Source organism: Lygodium microphyllum, chromosome 13 (assembly GCF_053477565.2).
Source record: "Lygodium microphyllum isolate KBCC chromosome 13, Lygodium_microphyllum_v1.1.10, whole genome shotgun sequence".
Classification (NCBI taxonomy): Eukaryota; Viridiplantae; Streptophyta; class Polypodiopsida; order Schizaeales; family Lygodiaceae; genus Lygodium; species Lygodium microphyllum.
This window is the reverse complement of record NC_141147.1, coordinates 140,033,931-140,052,922: the sequence shown is the minus strand read 5'-3', so window position 1 is coordinate 140,052,922 and position 18,992 is coordinate 140,033,931. Positions and strand designations below refer to the sequence as shown.

General features: G+C 39.4%; 1 protein-coding gene across 2 annotated transcripts; it reads right to left on the bottom strand.

Annotated features, from left to right (window-relative positions):
- Positions 1 to 5,803: 5,803 nt before the first annotated feature.
- LOC148027274 (DEA(D/H)-box RNA helicase family protein) lies at positions 5,804 to 15,795 on the bottom strand. Of its 2 annotated transcripts, XR_015692966.1 has the most exons (14): positions 15,422 to 15,795; positions 14,918 to 15,041; positions 14,684 to 14,753; positions 14,473 to 14,535; positions 14,317 to 14,391; positions 8,753 to 8,872; positions 8,339 to 8,380; positions 8,073 to 8,147; positions 7,843 to 7,989; positions 7,618 to 7,755; positions 6,866 to 6,977; positions 6,690 to 6,778; positions 6,415 to 6,592; positions 5,804 to 6,314 (listed from the first exon to the last, which is right to left on the bottom strand). XR_015692966.1 is itself a non-coding variant. In XM_087691849.1 (13 exons), the coding sequence occupies exons 1-13, from the start codon at positions 15,621 to 15,623 to the stop codon at positions 6,470 to 6,472; spliced, it is 1,380 nt and encodes a 459-aa protein (XP_087547975.1). In that variant the 5' UTR covers positions 15,624 to 15,794; the 3' UTR covers positions 5,805 to 6,469. The 2 variants fall into 2 exon arrangements, 1 of the variants encoding a protein (XP_087547975.1); XM_087691849.1 differs by having other exon boundaries at positions 5,805 to 6,592; positions 15,422 to 15,794.
- Between the last annotated feature and the right edge of the window lie 3,197 nt (positions 15,796 to 18,992).

Genomic DNA, 18,992 nt, shown 5'->3' with positions numbered 1-18,992 from the left:
AAAACCTTAGTGAGGATGGCTAGAGAGTTCTGAAGGAACTACTCAATGCACACTTTGATAAGAGAGAGCCACTGAGTAAGATTCATCTTAGAACAAAAGGAAAGGCCAAAGCTGTTAGGGCCATCACACCAGCTTCTCCAACTATTAAGAAGAGAATTTCATCAAGAAGGAAGTAGGGACCTAGGACATACAATCAAAAGAAGCGATGGAGAGGTAGCACAAGGTCACCAAGGTGTTACTGCATGCTCAAGGGTTTTATGTAGGAAATTGTTAAATACGGTTGCTGAAACTACCTACACAATCACCTCCATTTACCATAGCCCAAGTCCTAACAAAATCAAAGCAAAAGAGAGGGACCTAAACACAAATCTAGGTTAAGGGAAAATATGCTTAAGGAGAGAAAAATGGATAAGTTAGTAACTGAACAGTTAGTTCTTGTGGCACTAGACCTCGCAATTTCACAAGAGCAACTGCTTGAGACAATTGCTAATCTGCAAAGAAATTTGTGAGTTAAGAGGAGAAGATTGAGCAACCACTTCCTAATAATGTTGTTCACATTGAAACAAAAAGTCCAAAGAAGGAGAAGATAGAGCCCTCAAGTGTGACAAGCAACAACCCACCATGGTTGTTGGTCCATCCTCCCAACCCATGCCCCCCAAACAAAAGAATCTTTGTCACCTAAATCCAAACAAAAATCCCAACAGCAATATCCTAGTGTAGTTCCTCAATCAAAGAAAAGGGATCCACAAGGGAAAGCTAAGAAAATGTCAAAAGATTGACGACCTTCCTCTAAGAGCATTGTCAAAAACAAATCTGGAAATTCCAAGACCAATACTATTTCCAATCAATCCACTGATCCAAGTGCATTGTCTTCTTTGACTGTCATGATTGACCAATCCACTAAATCAAAAGTTACTACTTCCAATCTCAATGTGGAAGCTACAAAATCATAGCCTTTGGCTATGACCAAGACTATCAGTTTAGTTGTAAAACAAGCCTCTAGTGCTTTATCCTGACAATAGAAGATGAAATCTAGCCCAAAGAGCACAATGATGAATTTGATGGTTCACAAAACTTGTTTTTCTCGACCCAAACCCGATGTAGACTTGAAGCCTAAGCAATGTCTTTTGGATAATTTGGGTACATCAATACCATAAGAAGATCAAGTGGAGGCTAAGCATCAAAAGGAATTTGTGGACATAATGTGATCACTCGCTCATGCATATGTTCATGCCAATACAAACTATTGAGGATGAGAAATCTATTAGAAAGGCCTTTAACATGGTTAGAGCGACCACACATCTATTGGTGTTATCCAAAATTTGTGGGAGAAATCATAAAGCACGTGACCAAGGTAGAGCAGGAGAAGCATTGCTTAATTCCCATATTCCACACTAGGGATCAAGGCAAGCAAGGAGAAAGTGGCAACACTAGTACATAAAGAAGAAGGATGAACTAAGTTTGAATGAAAACGGTTTTCTAGTCAAGGTCTAGCTACAAGCTATGGCAATTGTCTAATGATTATTGTTGAGCAAAGAAAGGCACTCTACACTTCCATGCATGATTCGACATATGTAGCCAATATATCTCTAAGAGTGCTTGCGACTGTCCACAATGTCAACAATTCTAATCTTGTCAAAATAGATCCCTTGTGTGACAAACTCATTTCAAAGATAAAGCTACATATTGCAAGTCGTGGGACAAAGCAACATAATGGTTGATGTCATTAGATATATATTCTACCTTACTTGAGACCCATGACTTATTGATGCCCATGCTCATTGCAGTACAATTCTAATTTCTATGAATGGTTTAGTCCAAGGATGTTGAGTGGCACCAAACCTCATCTTTCCTCTGCTTCTACTACCATGTAGAACAAATCTTCATCAAATGACATAAAGCAGAGCCATGAGCATAAAACTTGAGCTAACCCAAAGACTGTAGTAGAAGGCAATGTGCTTGAGCCTCCAAATCCTAAGCCTGAAGCTATTGATCTCCCTACTAACCCAACTCACTAGTTAAACCAAGCTATGCAAGTCGAATCCTATAGCAATTCAAAGGAGATTGCTAACACTCACCTTCAAATCAAAAGCGATAAAACATTAAAATTTTTATACACCTATCCCTGGTTAGCTTGTATATGATTTGTTGTTTTGTTCAATGTGTTGCATTGACAAGAACCAAAGTCCCTCTAACTTTTGAAACAATGCTACATCTTATGCGAGGGTAAGATCCAAGGTCTGCAATCTAACTTTTGAAACAATAGAATTCCATCCAATGTCCCAACTGTTGTGCATTTAGCCCAACATCTATCCAAGCCCCGTTGTTGAGCTCCTCTTTGAGCCAAGAATTTATCTGGGGTTGTTGGTTACATACTGAAATTCTATGATGGTCATGCATAGTAATTAGGCTGGTTTATACACTACTCCAAATGGCCAAGGTAGTGTGCCAAATGAAAGTGTATATTTCTAAGATTTTAGTTTGTGATTGCACCCACTTTTCTCGGGTGATGGAAAAATTCTGACAAGGGAAATCAAACCCCCCCCCCCCCCCCAACCAAGCACACAACCCCACCTAAGGTAGAAAATGACAAGTACCTTTATTCAAAAACATAAGCATGACTAACCTAAGCTTTGAATTGCAGCCAATCCCCACTCTTTAACCCCTAACCAATGGGTCAGCCTCATGTAGATGTCAATTTTGAGTGTGCTCTCTGTGTAAACAAAGACATGAATAAATTTCCCACTACCCCACCCATCCAAGATAGTGTGTAACTAGCCTTATTAGAAATCGCATACATAAGCCACAAAGGCCTGCATGCAATCAATGACAAAGCTCATTCCTATATCTGGAATTGTATGAGCCTTTATCTCTTTTCTTCTTCTCCTCCTGCCTCCATAGTAGGGAGCTAGAGAGAGAGAGAGAGAGAGAGAGAGAGAGAGAGAGAGAGAGAGAGAGAGAGAGAGAGAGAGAGAGGCTAACTTGGAGTGGAATAGATGGATTGAGGAATCAAGAGAAACGTTTACTTGCATGCAAGGATAGTTGAACCACATGTGCATCATTTGTGAGCAACCTAGAAGTTATTGTTAGTTCCCCTATTTGCATGCATGGTAAAGAAAGCTCTCTTTGTGTTGTAGGATATGGACAGAGAAGAGTTTAGAGAGCTCGAAGCTAAAGTACAAGTAATCTATGTGAGAGGTAGGTGACCCATTTGAGAGTAGGGATAGCACAAATTAATATGCATCCATCTATGGATGACTCTCCAAGTAAGTCACTTTGTTATACCCAAATCTATGGCTAGCAAGAGCACCTAGCTTTCCTCATAAACACCCTCAAAGCTTGTTCAACATTGACCTTGCAAACTAACAATGCTTTGTTTCAACGCCACCTATGGGACTTTATAGGAAGCCTGATTTGCATGCATTTCTTATTTAAGCACTTCAAGACACTCAAACATTTGTTGTTGTATTGATAATCATGAAAAACTTGCTAATTTTTTATGAGATTTTATGACACCGCAAACCCATCCCTCCTCTTAATCTGAATCTCCTAAGCTTGATTAATCTTGTTTAATTACCTATAAGAACCTTTGTAGCTTTTAAAACATGTTTGATCACCACCTAGCAAAAGAAATGGCTTGGTGTGGATAATGTTTTATAAGTTTTCTAGTTTTTAGCATGTGTGATACATAGCTCAAGGAATGTAATGTTCGTACAACCTTTCTACATTTTAACATATCCCAAGGTATGTAATGTTTGTAAGACCTTTTTAGCTTTTGAACACATTTTTGATATTTGTATGCTATAATGCATCGCTCAAGGTAAATGCATGCATTCAAAAAATAAGACATGAAGATGGATACCTTGGTGGGTGGACAACAATAACACATACATGGTAGCCCATTATTTTAAAGAAAAAATGCATGATAGTGAATCATTGTTCAATCCCATTACTCCATGATGCCATTAAAAAAAAAAATTGGACATAAAGCTAGAACAATAGACCAGCTCATTGCATATGTGCACATATCACATAAACATGATGTGTATAAGGCTACCTTTGACCACCTACAAGAGTTAGCACCTAGGTGTTGATGATTGATATGTGCTAAAGAGTCTGCCTAAAACTGACAATATATCATTCTACTAAAAAATCATCCCCTCTCATCACCTGCACATAATTATAATTATTATGCTCATGATGACTACCTGTTATATTCTCAATTTCGTTTGTGATGGCTTTGTATTGAACATTGATTGCTATTCTACAAGATACTCTGATCTAGCATTTGTGATGAAAGTAATAATCTAAGATGGTGGTGAAACAAACATGTTTGATTCATCTTTTTGTTATAAATAAATACGATTATTTTTCCCATTGTAAGTTTTAATACCCAAGGATTCAGAAGGCCTTCATCCATTGAACTATATTTTGATGCAAAACGATACAATTTTGAGATGTAATCATATACTTAATTCTAGTTGAGCAGCTTTATACAAGCTCCCAACAAGACTTTGTTACTATCGCAACTACCATCAATTTTAGCTTGAAAAGAAGGGAAAACTTTTCATAAAGTTTTCTTTTTTTAAATGTGAATGTTATAGGGAGGACTAAGAAAGAAGTTATAGGGGAAAAATTGCCAAACATCCATCAAGGAGGAGTGTTCAATGCAACCAAAGGCAAAGCATGCCTTCTTCTCTCTTGTTAAGCATTTCAAGAACAATCTACGTCCACATTGCATGTGAGTTTTAGATTGATCCACATGCATAATCTTGAGAAAACTTATGTGAAAACTAAAAAGTAAATGTAATTACACAAAATAAAAATAATTTAACTTCACTTCACTCTAAAATGAACTTATTCTACAACTTGTACCATTGTAATAAGCATAGGCTATAGGCAATGCTAACAAATAAGTTAAGAGTGAATATATGCTCATTGTTATTGGGGTAGCACAACAATATGCTGATGGTGGGAAATGTGAAGGACTATTGCCTATGAAGAATCATTGGAACCTCCCTCCAATGTTATTAATAAGTGTCTTAACTAGATCATGATTTGAACAGTCATGAATTTCCACACATTTCCACTTAGCTTGCAAGCTTCATAATAATAAATTGTTTTAAACACTATGCAACTTTTTCATTTGCATAGCCATAGAACTCCTACAGAAAACTAAGAGATGTTAGCCATAGAATTCCTATGGAAAACTAAGAGATGTAGCAAACTCTAGCTTATGTCAATACACAGTGTCTACTCACCTCACACATAAAGACTGGCTATGCTCAATTTCGGACATCACACATTCCCTTGAAAATTTACTTGGCAAATAAAACTTTGATGGAATGCAACCACAAACAAGCTACTGGGTGCCACATGCTCAAATGCGCATGTCTCTAAAGATTTGATAAATACATGCGCGAATGCACGCGACTCTAGTGATTTTATAGATGCTGTATGATGTGGATTTTATAGATGCTACATGATATGCATTCAAAGCCTCCTTCCATTTCTGTCCTTTACGTATCCCTCTACCTGCTCGATTCGATGCTTGTTTTTCGATTTACTCGACGATACATTTGATGCCACCTTTTCTAGTAACTACAATTCCTACAGAGAAATCTGCATCGTTCCCTCCAATAGTGAACACAATAATCTGGAATTGCACTATTTCTCATTGTTAACCATGTAATCTCTTAAAGTAGTTTGACGGGTACCTTTTCCATTATCTAAGGTTACACAAATTCTCAATGTCAACCACGTAATCTTCTAGAATAATTTGAGACCCATAGGATGCCCTTTCTAAGGCTTGGGGAAGCGAAATAACATATATTTAAGGTTTGGGTACAAGAAGTAACAATTTATACATGATCTTAGTAATAAACATATGAAGCACTGCCAATCATGTACATGTGAGAGTCCACTAAATGAGGTTGGGCATGTGATGTCTTATACAGAGCTCCTATGTTTAAGCCCACCTATATGTTTAACCCTCTCATTACTTGATAGTTTCCAAAAATCTTGTGGACTGTACACAAAATCGAAAATATGTCATGGACCTCTCCTGAAATGCCTTTTCCAGCAAAGACAGAAGAGGGCAGATTCAAACTCCCATTAAAATCCTACCATACCTACCAACTCCGTCAGTACAACAGCATTCAACCATACCTCTTTTAGAATAATTTACCAAAGCCAGACAGATATACTGGCAAGAGTAAGAGATGAATCTCTAGCAGTCAAAATTTCTCAGCTTCCCAATACTAACAGGTCAGCCATTGACACCATTGCTGACTAGACCACACAAGGACACCCTCCTGCTAAAATCAGGTTTGCAAATCTTCAAGAAAATAGTAAATTTACACATGTATCATAGATATGCCCTTCTTATGAACCTTATGATCATAATAATCATACCTTTGAAGTCTGGCATGAATGTATGGTAAATGACTATCTGTTTTCCGCAACCACTTCAATGAGAGAACTTCTGGGACTTCTTTTTCTTGTGCCCTTTCATGTCACCATGGTCATCATTATCATCATTCCCACCCCTCCTCTTCTTGTGCTTCCTGTCATGATCTTTTTCTCTCATTTTCTGCATTGAGTAAAGATGCTGTAAGAACATTCTGTAAAACGAAAGTAAAATGCCACCTTAACAGTAACATAAGTTTACACAAACAAGATAACCCAACCATTGTAGCAAGTCTCTGTGCCTCTGCTACACGCTCTGAAAACAATTTCATCTCTTCCTCCTCAAATGGAAATGCTGGTAGCTTCTTCTCTACATCAAATTTGAAGCCAGCTTTTCAGATGTTGAATGAAGATGTGCTTGCAGCCAGCAAAAGACTAATGCTTCCACAGTACCAACCTATGAGCTGCTCAATTCTTTGATAAAGCTCAATGTCATACTGCGTCAAAATTGAAATAGCTCGCCCTGATCTGCCGGCACGGGCAGTTCGTCCAACTCTATGGATGTAGTCCTAAAAAGAACATAACATAAAATCGAATGAATCAGCACCACAGAACACCAATCACTACTAAAAGCACATGCTGTTAAATTTATGAAAACTTACTAAGGGCAACTTAAAACATGCCAGCCTAACTACAAATTTCTGCTTCTATCCTTTATTGACTTGTCCTTTGATCGCATTATCCACAAACCCAATACACCTTTTGACTAGACCTACTAGACTCCTGCCAACATCATAACAGTTACAAACCAGGATACAGATACTGCAATAAGCAAGGAAAGAAAGGCCAGAAGTGCTGCTTGATATCCAGTCTGTCAAAACCTTCCAGGACTTTGAGTAGCTTAAAATCCAAACAAATGAGCCTCCAATTTTATGTAAAAAATCTCCATGTTGGAGCATCCAAGGACCAGCATGCCATCATAATACAGGCCCTCCAGCTAGACCCGTTGATATTCATTAGCAGTGAGCACCAAGACAAGCATATCCTCAAGATCAAAAAACATCCTCCCACTAAATTCTAAAATCAGCTGCGTTGATCACAGAACGGGAACCCTTTCCAGGTCCACAGTACAGAGAGCAGCCACTAGAAGGTTGTTAGTGAAGACTTTGATGTAAATAACAGTTGCTTCCTATTCCCAATCCACTATACCTTTGAATTCATGGGTATATCATAATTGATAACAACATCAACAGAAGGAATATCCAGTCCCCTGCTTGCCACATCTGTACATATTAAAATGCTGCGATCTCCAGCCTTGAACTTGTTTAGTGCACCCAGTCTTTTAGGCTGTCCCAAAAACAAAAAGAAACCCATCAGCAAATAGATCAATGCAAACATGTTTTAGAGCAAACACAGATATGATTACACGATTACCTGGCTCATCTGACCACTGATTGGAATAGCATCATGTCCCAGATTTCGTAGCATTATAGAAAGTTTTCTAGTGCACTCACAAGTCCGTGTGAAAACCATCATTGTACTTCCAGCCAATTCATGGAGTAAAAACACCAGAGCGCAATCCTGTAGACAACATGTAAGGTGGAATGAGCAAACAGTAATTTACAAATGTTAATTTAAAAAGTCACTGTGGCATCTACTTAGACCTTGTCTTTTGCAGGCACAAACATGTATTGCTGCTTAAGGGTATCGACAGTCATATATTTTGAAGAAACCTCGACCTGAAAAGGGGGGGAGAGGGTAAATTCAAAAATGACCATCTTAAAGGCAGGATGGAAAAAGTACTTATTAAATGAACAAGCTTCTCACAACCTATCCCTAACAAGGGAGACAAAATCACAATCATCCAGCCAATTAGCAGGACAAAGAAATGTGCGCATTAAGAAAACTTCTACAAGCTTATGCCACATACCTTTGCAGGATTTTTGAGACAAGCACGCTGTAACTTTGCTACCTGTGCCATAGACCAGAAATGGTCAAATCCAACCAGTGTTGCAGACTTTTGTAATAATTGAAAACAATAAAGATGTCCAGTTGAGTCCAGAACACGGGGATGTTTTTGAAACAAATGAGAGCCTCTCTGGATGCACTGCTTTTAGCTGAACATTAACAGCTCAATACTATAAAACCACTCAGGCTTGTCATAACAGCTTGCCATGAATTGTTTCATCAGAAAATATTTTTTTATTTGCACCAAGACTGGACATAAGAACAGCTCTACAACAGCAAATCAACAAAACAATAAAAGCAGGATAAATACCGCACCAGGGCCTCACATAAATAGCAAAAACAACCAAACAGAACATAGGCAGAACCATCCACATACCTTGTTTGTCATGGTTGCAGAAAACAGAAAGGTCTTCCTTTCTTTTGGTATAACTTTCAGGATCTCATCAATTTCATGTTCAAAATCCATGCTTAATAGCCTATCTGCCTCATCAAGAACCTAAGAACATGGTAAAGCCAACAACTGTTCAAGTAATGCATTGAAGTGCATTAAACATATCAAAACCAAAAAGCCTCACACAAGGCAATGGCACATCTATTCAAACAATGAAACAAGGGTGCATATGTGTGCGCTGGAGGATTTGCCCTTTTTTGGCTTTCCTCCCCTCAAGTAAGGAGTACTGTAATCCCAAAAGCAGGAGCTACTTTAATTCCCAAAAGCAAGGACTGTTTTTTCTCTCACTTCACAAAATTCTACCTCAACTCAAGAAAACTAGAACCCCACTTGCATGGGAAAGTTTTGCCAAGTGGCAGCTTTCTTAATCCATTTTCAGCCGTTTCCAGCCATTTAATTAATTTTAAGAATTAATTAATTCTGGAAATTAATTCAGCCCTTAATCCATGCCCAGAAAATTGACCTTGCCCATCCAAAAATTAATTGGCTAGGCCATTTGCAACCCAAAGTGGTCCCATGCATTAATTGACCCTTGGACAAGCATTAATCCATTAATTAATGCCTAGTCCCTAGTGTCATCACTGACACTTAATGGCCAATTAATGGTCCTAGGGACAAACTAACGCCAAAATTCACCTAGAATCTAACAAGTGTAACTTGTTACAACTTTTGCCTTTGACACCCATTTTTTTCACAGGGTCCTTGACCTTCCAACTGTGAAAAAGTAGCTTCCACCTCACATGTACAACACATGTGCATCTTTTAATTGCACATTTGATTAATCCTTTAATCAAATGTCAATTAAACATAAGCAAAGCATCAAATTTTCGCGTCCTCGTGACACCCTCCCAAATTAGGGTTTCACTGAAACTCTCTCAAAGCGCGCACTGTTTTTGCATTTTTCATTACATAAGCATGTTTTGGGGCTGTTTAAGAGGCTAATCAACATGTAATGCATTCTTTTAGCTCAACACCCCTCTCCAGCCCAAAACAAGGCTAGAAAGGAAAGCCAACCTAGTTTTGCCCAAGGCGTCCCACCCCTAAGCAATCAGCACATCGGACAAAGGGTGCATGGTGGCTGCCTAGTGGCCTACCAAGACTACAAAGGCAATGGTTAGCTTACCAAGGGAGTCCAAGTAGTCACCCCAAAGAGGACAGGGCATTGGACAAAGGGTACTCATCGGCTACCCAGTGGCCTACCAAGTGCGCCAAAAGCAGATGTGGAGTGTAATCCAAGGTTTTGGAATTAAGAAAAGAGGAAATAGAGGTGTGCGCTAGAAGAGGGTGGGATGGAAGGAATTTGAGAAGAGTGACTTACATACTCAAATGAAACAGAAGATTAGATATACTTGATAAAGAACATCTCCTTCGAGAACCCTCTCTATTGAAGTTTACATACAAAAAATCATCTGGATCCTGCGCACACCAAAAGAAGAAATAGGAGAGGGTTTTAATTCATATGACTCAAAGGGATTATACGAACCTAACACTAGTCCTAGTTGAGATGATGAAGATAGATCGCCAATCGTCACAAATGTGGAGTGTCCTCCATGATCGAAGAGGTGGCCAATCTCACCAACCGGTCCGGATGGAGTAGCAAAGCTGGTAGGAGGGGTGTAAGTTCAACTATACGTGATACGCAAGTACTCTTGAAACTCCTCCTCGAACACGAGATTGAAATCTAGAATAGGAAAAACCAAAAAAGGTAAAGGTGAAGGTAAAGGTGGGGTGTTGTCTTTCTCACCAAATCCATAGTACCTCCTCAAGGCCTCCAATGTTGGAGAAGCCTGATAAGACATCATGAAGTCCCGACAAGAAGGTGACCAAGACATTGTGATTCGGTTACATGTCATTCATGTGCCTTGTACAAAACCTAGCACTCCACAATATCCACAAGATACTCTTTATAAGAGCACGCGGCTCTAATACTATGTGAAGAAAACTATGGAGTAGCTGCTAGGATTTGCACTAAGAAAACACAGTGTACAACCACAACAAAGACACAACGATACGAACACAAACATGCAAAACTCTAACTCTAAAAGCAAAACTCAAAACTCAAACATAAAAACAAACACAAGCAAGAGAGAGAAAGAACACAACTCTGAAGTAAATAAAAATTGTAAATGAATGACGAGTGTACAAAGTGTCCAAGGGCAGAGCAATGGTGTCAGAGTGAAATCTGCCGGAGACGGATCCCAAGTGCTGTAACCACCTGTCGGAGATAAGAGAGTGTTGAATAATGAAGAACAGCAAGCTAGTCACCAAAACACAACAATCGAAGGCTAATATCTAGTAGGCATAGCAATGTGCCACCAAATAAGGCTGAAAACTACTCACCCTCACCCAAGGCAAAGAACTATCAAGAGACAATAGGAGAAGTGTTTTCTAATGTAGACGGCTTACTAGACAGCAAAAACGCAAGTATTGCAGTAGTCACTTGGTGGGAGACATGGTAGCAATCTATCACCTAGCACCAAATGTTAAAAACATAGGCTGATCAAGTGCTACGATGACGCAGCAAATGGAGACCTCCAAATAGCAAGACGATGGCTGGAAACAAGCCACCTAGGGCTAGATAGTGATGGGTTACAATTGGTGATGGCTAGACAACAGATGGTAGGTGGCTGATGATTGAAACTTACACGGTAGAGTGAGAAACTTACACAAAAGAATGAAGACTAAATGGGGGTAGCCTATCTATTTATAGATGTGGATGGACCCTCCAAATTAGGGTTTCACTGAACCTCTCTCCAACCGCACATCGTTTTTGTGTTTTTCATTAAATAAGCATGTTTTGGCGTTGTTAAGAAGCTAATCAACATGTACATACTTCCTAGGATCAGCTTGGCTATATCCTTCCCTACTACTTCAAACTAACGGGTGGAGGGCGACTCCCTCCAACTTTCCCTTCCACTTTGAGAGGGGATGGCTTTTCTCTTGATGGTAACAAGGTGGTGTTTACAAATTGATTTAGACATTATGTATTTATTTTATACTTGGTATCATCATCTGTATCATCAAGATAACCATGATTGTAAAAGTGCACTTAGTCAAGTGAAGAATTCCCCTGCAAGGCACTGTCCAAGTGGCATCGTAGCATCGCATTTTGCATGAGCATGAACACTTGCATTGCCTCTTACATAACTCCAATGCATCAGCACGTTGTTCTTGTAAAACATGTATTTATACGTATGTATCTGGTTTTTAGAGTGCTCAACTCTAGATCCACAATATTTGCAACATTTCATATGGCAATCTCCAAGGGCGACCTCCCTTGCTTGCTTTGCTTGCTTAGCTTCCTTAACTCACCTAGTTTACTTCCAACTATCTTTTTTGCATCTACCATATACTCCCCACAATTCCACTTTTCCTTGTCATCAACACCCAATAGTGGTAGGGATAGCTTGTTTGTTTTGCTTGGGGTTGACCATCGCTTTTTCTACTCTCTTTGGGACACGGATAATCAATAGGCCAAAAACTATCCACCTTTGCAGGACTTAGTAGGCCACTAGGCAGCCGACGTGCACCCTTTATCCGATGCTCTAGCCTCTCTGAGGTGAACACTTGAGCTCCCTTGGTAAGATTACCATCACCTTTGTATTATTGATAGGTCATTGGGCAAGTGTACCCACTGCCCGATGTCCTAGTTGCTTTAGGGTGAGATGCCTTAGAATAAAAGAAATGAAAATGGGCGTGTGCTTGTTTGCAATTCTTTTCTAGTTCTAGATTTGGGTTTGAGAGGGGGTGTTGAGCTAAAAATGGATTAGCTTTATTAAAGTTAACTTTATTAAAGCAGCCCCAAAACTTGAAATAATTAATTAATTAAAACCTTTTATTAAAAAGAAACGCAGTCCTACAGAGCTTTTATGCCTCACATGCAAACCTAATTTGGGAGGCCCCAAACTTTCTATAAATAGACAGACTACCCTCCATTCAACTCAATGTTGTCTTTGTTTCACTATCCACACCCCATTTGCAAAGGATATCTCAATTGGATTTTTCCATCATCACCCCTCTATCATTAGGCACTTGTTGCCCATCCATCCACTACTGATTCGGACTGTTTCCAGCCATCGTCTACTTGCTGGTCATCCTGGCAGCTGCAGTCTACACACCAAAGAACGGGACCACATTGCTGCCTGTGTTTTGCTGTTGGTGCTGCCGCTTAGCCTGGTCACCATCTTCTGCAGCTGCATTTTGCAGTTTCAGACCTTCCTCTGGCTGCCACATCATCATCAGAATCTGCAATTGCAGTTTTCTACTCCTACATGTCTAACACTCTAATCCAGCATCCACTGCTGTGTTTGCTGCTGCCAGATACCTTTGAAGACTGCCTTGCTACATTTCGGGATCCATCAAGAGCACAACACACTCTCCAAGTCATACTCTCTTCCTTAACCCTCAAGACGTGGAGTTCAACGGTCGGTATTCATTCACTGCAATACTGTGTTTGCTGCATGAGCATTATATTCTAGTCAGATTCATTCATTTCATTATTCATTGTGTTCATTGTCTCTAAGTTACCCTAACCTTGACTATGTTCTATTATCAGTTTATGCTTTGTCATACAATTGAGTTTTTGTGTTAGGGTGTTTCTTTACACCTATCTCGCCACCTAAGAAAGAAGGGATATGAGAAGCATGAGCTGAAAGCTGCAAGTCTCATACAACCCAACACACCCATGTTAACCTCTTCCATCACTTTAGAGCCACCAACTGTCATTACACCACCTATTGACATGCCTGAGCTACTAAAATTTGATATAGGGGAGTCAGAAGAATGCTCTACAAATGAAGAGGAAGACCCTGAGCTGAAGGAGACCTACACAACCATGATGCAAATTTGTAGAAGGTAATAAAACATCTCATTCCCCCTGAGCTTCTACCACAAGAAGAGAAAGAGAACCCAGAAGAGACTTTGCAAAGGTACCAAGAGAAGCACGAAACTAGCCCTTCCATATATCTGATTTCAAAGTTAGTTAAGAAAGTAGGTTCAGAAGGTCACTTCCCCTGCACACAGTACAGTTGCTCATACGAACAGCTTGGGAATATTGCAATGAAGTGGTTAGATCCCATAGATGTCATAGCCTATCAAAAGTCTTGCAAAGCTCAAGGAAGCAAGGGAAGATACACACCATCATTCCTACCATTATCACATGAACAAAACTTAAATCTCAAGCATGCCCCTTGATAAGTTAGCCTACTATTTGAATAAGACACTATTTTAACTAGGTATTCATCATCACTTTAGATCTTCTGGCTCCTAAAAGAATATCCTACATAACATGTCTCTATGTGAAATTTTACCCAAACACCAAGGCATGGATGAGATGTACAAATCTCCTGTGTGCACTTGCATTAGCAAAAGTGTAAAATGTAAATATTGAGACAAATAATACTACTGTACAAGACATTCATAAATTTTCTGTACAACAAATTTGATCGAGTAACCAGTAGATGTACTACCACGAGAGAGAAGATACTTACCAAATATTTCAAAGACCGTAAACTAAAACCCTTCGTGTTGGTCAAATGATCAACCAATCTTCCAGGGGTTCCTACCTACATGAAAGATCATGTCTCTTATACCTTTGCTGTAAAGTGGTCAAACCCTTGAAAAGTCATCGCTACCAAAATACATACCACAACATGTGGTCTTTTGGCCAACGAGATAGCTTGAGCCATCATGTCAACACCACCAACTACCTGAAAGGGAACCATGTGAGGCCAAAACCACTGTCTTACAGAAACCTGGGTGTAACTCTTTGTATCTGACAAGAAAGATAGCAATTACAGAGCTATTGTAGTACATATAGAACTAGATATGAAATCTGTGTGCCCAAATCAAACTTACCACTGTACACTTTAAGCCAATGCCAGATCCCAAGGCTTCAAATTGCTCAGAGATTTGTATTGCAAGCTCCCTGATACAGATGTTTACTTTAAAATTTTGCTTGCATTACTTCCCCATATGCTCTTGAGAGTCCAAACAACTAAAACTAATAGAACACAAAGTCTCTGCACTGGCATAAAAAAGAAGTAATTCTTTACAGAGATCACAGCCATAGCTTTAAATTCACAAATGTACCTTGTGGGAGAAAGAACACATGCAAAAAGTGGTTGTGGATGTTCTAACAATGCCTGAATAATGGGGAGAGCGAAAGCTCCTGTTTTTCCAGAACCAGTCTGTGCCAATCCAATCAAATCTCTGCCTGGAATGTTTTCCATTTTCAGTTGGCTTCACAAAAAGATCAACAATTGCATGAAACAATCGGCTATATAAATGTGGAATCTTTGTTTCGATGATCAATTTTCGAAAGTCCATTAGAACAATACAGAACAACTGTGATGTTTTTATAAGTGCAAGGACTCTCATCACCATGATAACAAAAACACGACTACACGAGATGAGGGCCATGCTTAATCTTCTCGAGATTAACGAAATTATTCATACTTCGTAGTGGTGGCATTGTCTATTGATTCATCGGGGTTCCTAGAAATTGCCTTACGGGCTATTGGTATTCTTGTGCTACTTGCATTACAGTTTCCGGAGATAGATTCCGACGTGTATACAGCTTTGAAATACGGGCACCTTCGAGAGCAAGAGGCAAGGCTTCCACTTGGATGCGTGTGGGTTGGGTCCATCCAAGAGCGTTGCAGGCATCGCACAGTTGCTCGCAGACGCCCAGGTCGGCAAAAGACGGAGGAAGCTTCTCTGCGTCATCCCCATCGCGCGAGGCTTTGTTTTCTGCATTGTTAGTGCTGACAGCGGTCATCGCAGTCACTCCCACCATCCCGCTTGCAGCAGCGGCACCCACGACAGCAATTGGAGAGAGAAGGTCGTCGTTCCGCTTAATTCTTACGAATGAATGAGAGTTATTCTGCTGCTCACCGTTAGTAAGTCGGAGCTGAATCCTTAGCTTTTTTAACAGTGCGATTGAAATATGAATACCTGAGTAGAAGAGCTTGGTTATTAGCTATTCTAAGTGGGAGCTGAACCCTTAGCTTTTTTCATAATGCGCATGAAATATGAATACCTAAGTAGAACAGCGTAGTTCTTAGCTATTCTTTGTAGCAAGTCCAACCTTTAAATTTAACCTAGACTCGAGAAGATAAACTCGAATTAATAAATATGAAGCATTACATATAATTATGGCCATTTGATATGGCCCTTGATCTTGGCCAAATTTGCTTTACTCAGTTTACGTAGACTATATGACATCTCCCAAAACCAGACAGCTTTAAAGGCAATTTCCCTCCAAAAAACTCTGTGACTGGCTCCTAAGAGGACTCTTTGGTCCCTGGCCTCCCAAAGGACTTGCAAGGCGAGAAGTCTGACGAATTGAAATGACAAATACTTGGGTGTGCTTTTGCCAAAAATCCAAGTAGCCATGCACTATGGTTTATCTCCTTAGATCGCAAAATGCCGAGGAACTTGATCCCATGCTTGGCATGCCATGCATGGGACATAGGGTTTAGGGTTGGAATCCATCCACTGCTTGAACTGGTAAAACATGATCATAACTAGATACATCCCCTTCTACCAAGAACTAATGTCAAAGGATGATCAAAGTGCTTTGACCAGAAGACATTTTCCTCATGATCAAAGTGCTTTGACCAGAAGAAATTTTCCTCAATCCCTATCCCCCATGCAATTGGATTACTTTCAACCTTACACAAACACACTTCAACCCTGCTCACCCTTTCAATTGGTATGAGAATGAGCATTTGAGGAGCTTCAACCCCAGCTTCCATAGTAGCCACATCTTCAATCATTTGAGGTAAATATCTACTTCCCAACTTTGAGCTTTTAGAGGACCTTTGGTCAATGTGGCAAGTGACCCAGGGGGTCAATAGTAGTAGAAGAAGGCCTTAGATAGCAACCCCCAAATTTCAAAACATTTTTAGTGGCCTATCCTAATCCTCCTACATTAGCCATTTACTCCAATACTTCTTCCTAGTCTTTGCTTAGCTATTGGGCACTTCTTTCAATTCTTTTAGCTTCATCTTTGGCATCATTTAGGTAAGAAATCATTAGCCATTGACTATTTTTTGAGGACAAACCTACTATTCACTATTTGTGATAGTAAGCATTTGAATATTTATGCTTTACTAATGCTTATTCACTATGCTTGGAAGATGTATTAATACCTAGGGATGCTCTACAGATTGATTTAGAGCACATTTGGCTTAGCCATTGGAAGGGTCTTTGCTATCATAAACAATGGTATAGTTATCTCCTTGCATTGACTCATGGCAAATACTTTCAACTTAGATCTCAAACATCTTTCAAGCTTGATGGATCATATCCTCATAGTCACCTATAATAAGAAGGTTATCCACATATAGGACAATCACTACATACTTTTCACCATCCTTGTAAAGATACAAATCAACATCGAAGACATGCCTTTTGAAGTATAATCTTAAAAGAACTTATCTATTCACTGTCAATATGATACTATACGGATTGTTTCTATCCATAAAATACCTTTTTCACCTTAAAAATTTTGTTCTTAGATAGGGATTCACAACTCTCAAAACCTAGTGGATGAGTCGCATAAGTATTCTCCTTGAGGTATTCATTTAGGAACATTGATTTAACATTCATTTGGTAAATTGGCCACTTCTATGAGTGGCCACTACAAGTATGTGCAAATAGTAGCCATTCTTGCAATTGGGACAAATCATTCTTTAAAATCAAATGCTTCAACTTGTGAAAATACTTGTGCAAACAATTTGGCTTTATACTTTTCTATGCTTCCATCAGCCTTGTACTTTACCTTCTCGACCCACTTGGTTCCCATTAGTTTTGAGAAAGCTATACACAAAGGTGACAATTCTTCTTGGGAGAGGGCTATACAATTTGAGTTTGACTCATTGTAGAAAAACCATATGTGGGATTTGGTTTCCCTACCTAGTGGAAAACATGCATTGCCATGCAAATGGGTGTATAAGAAGCTAAAGAGCACCCCTAATTGTCCTAAGCAAGCATATAAGGTCCATTTGGTTGTAAAGGATTTTAAACATGAAAAGGGAGTTGACTTTGATGAGATCTTCTCTCTTATGGTCAAAATGAATACCCTTTGCTTAGTTTTGAATTGGTTGCATATTTAGATTTGGATTTGTAGCATATGGATGTTAAGACAACTCTTGTACATGGCGACATATGTGAGGACATTTATATGCTACATGGCGACATGCACGAGGACATTTATACGTAGCAATCTAAGGGCTTTGTCGAAAAGGGCAAGGAACACCTAGTATGCAAGTTAAGGAAGAGTCTCTATGGAATTAAGTAGGCATCTAGGGAATGGTATCATAAGTTTGATACTTTTATGCATTCACAATCATTTTTGCAATGCTATGGATTCGTGTTTCTACATGAAGAAAGTGTATGATGGTAGCCTTACTATTTTGGTACTCTATCTTGATGACATTCTAATTGCTGAGAGTACTCATGATGAGCTTGATGCTTTAAAGACTTAGCTCAAGAGGAGCTTTGAGATGAAGGATACATGGCATGCTTCTTAGATACTTGGTATATGTATTACATGCAATTACTCTCAGGGACTCCTCTACTTGTCGTAAAAGGAGTACATTCACATGATACTTGAGTGGTTCTATACACAAGATGGTAAACCCATTAACACCTCTTTACCTTCTCATGTGAAGGTTTGTTAGACAAATTGTCCATAGTCAGGTCCATAGTCAGATGATGAGAAGATTGATATGGCCAAGATTTAGTATGCATCCATAGTGGTAGCTTGATGTATGCTACAATAGCCACCACTAGAACTAACATAGCATTTGCAGTGGGAGTTGTGGCTCGTTAAATGGCAAAACTTGGCCAGCAACATTGGGATGCCATAAAGTGTAGTATCATGAGATACCTTAAGGGCACTATAGACTTGTGCTTTCGCTATGGCAGTCCGAATATTGAAGTTGTGGATTACACAAACTTGGATTATGCAGGACATGCAAATAGTGGGAAGTCCACCTCTTGCTATGTCTTTACCTTTGTTGGAGATTTTCTTTCTTGGATGCCTAGGGCGCAAAAATGCACTATCTTGTCTACAAACGAGGTTGTGTACATTGCAACTTCTACTAAGGCTTGCAAGGAGGCCCTTATGGTTTAGGTTGTCACTTGCATCTGTATAGAT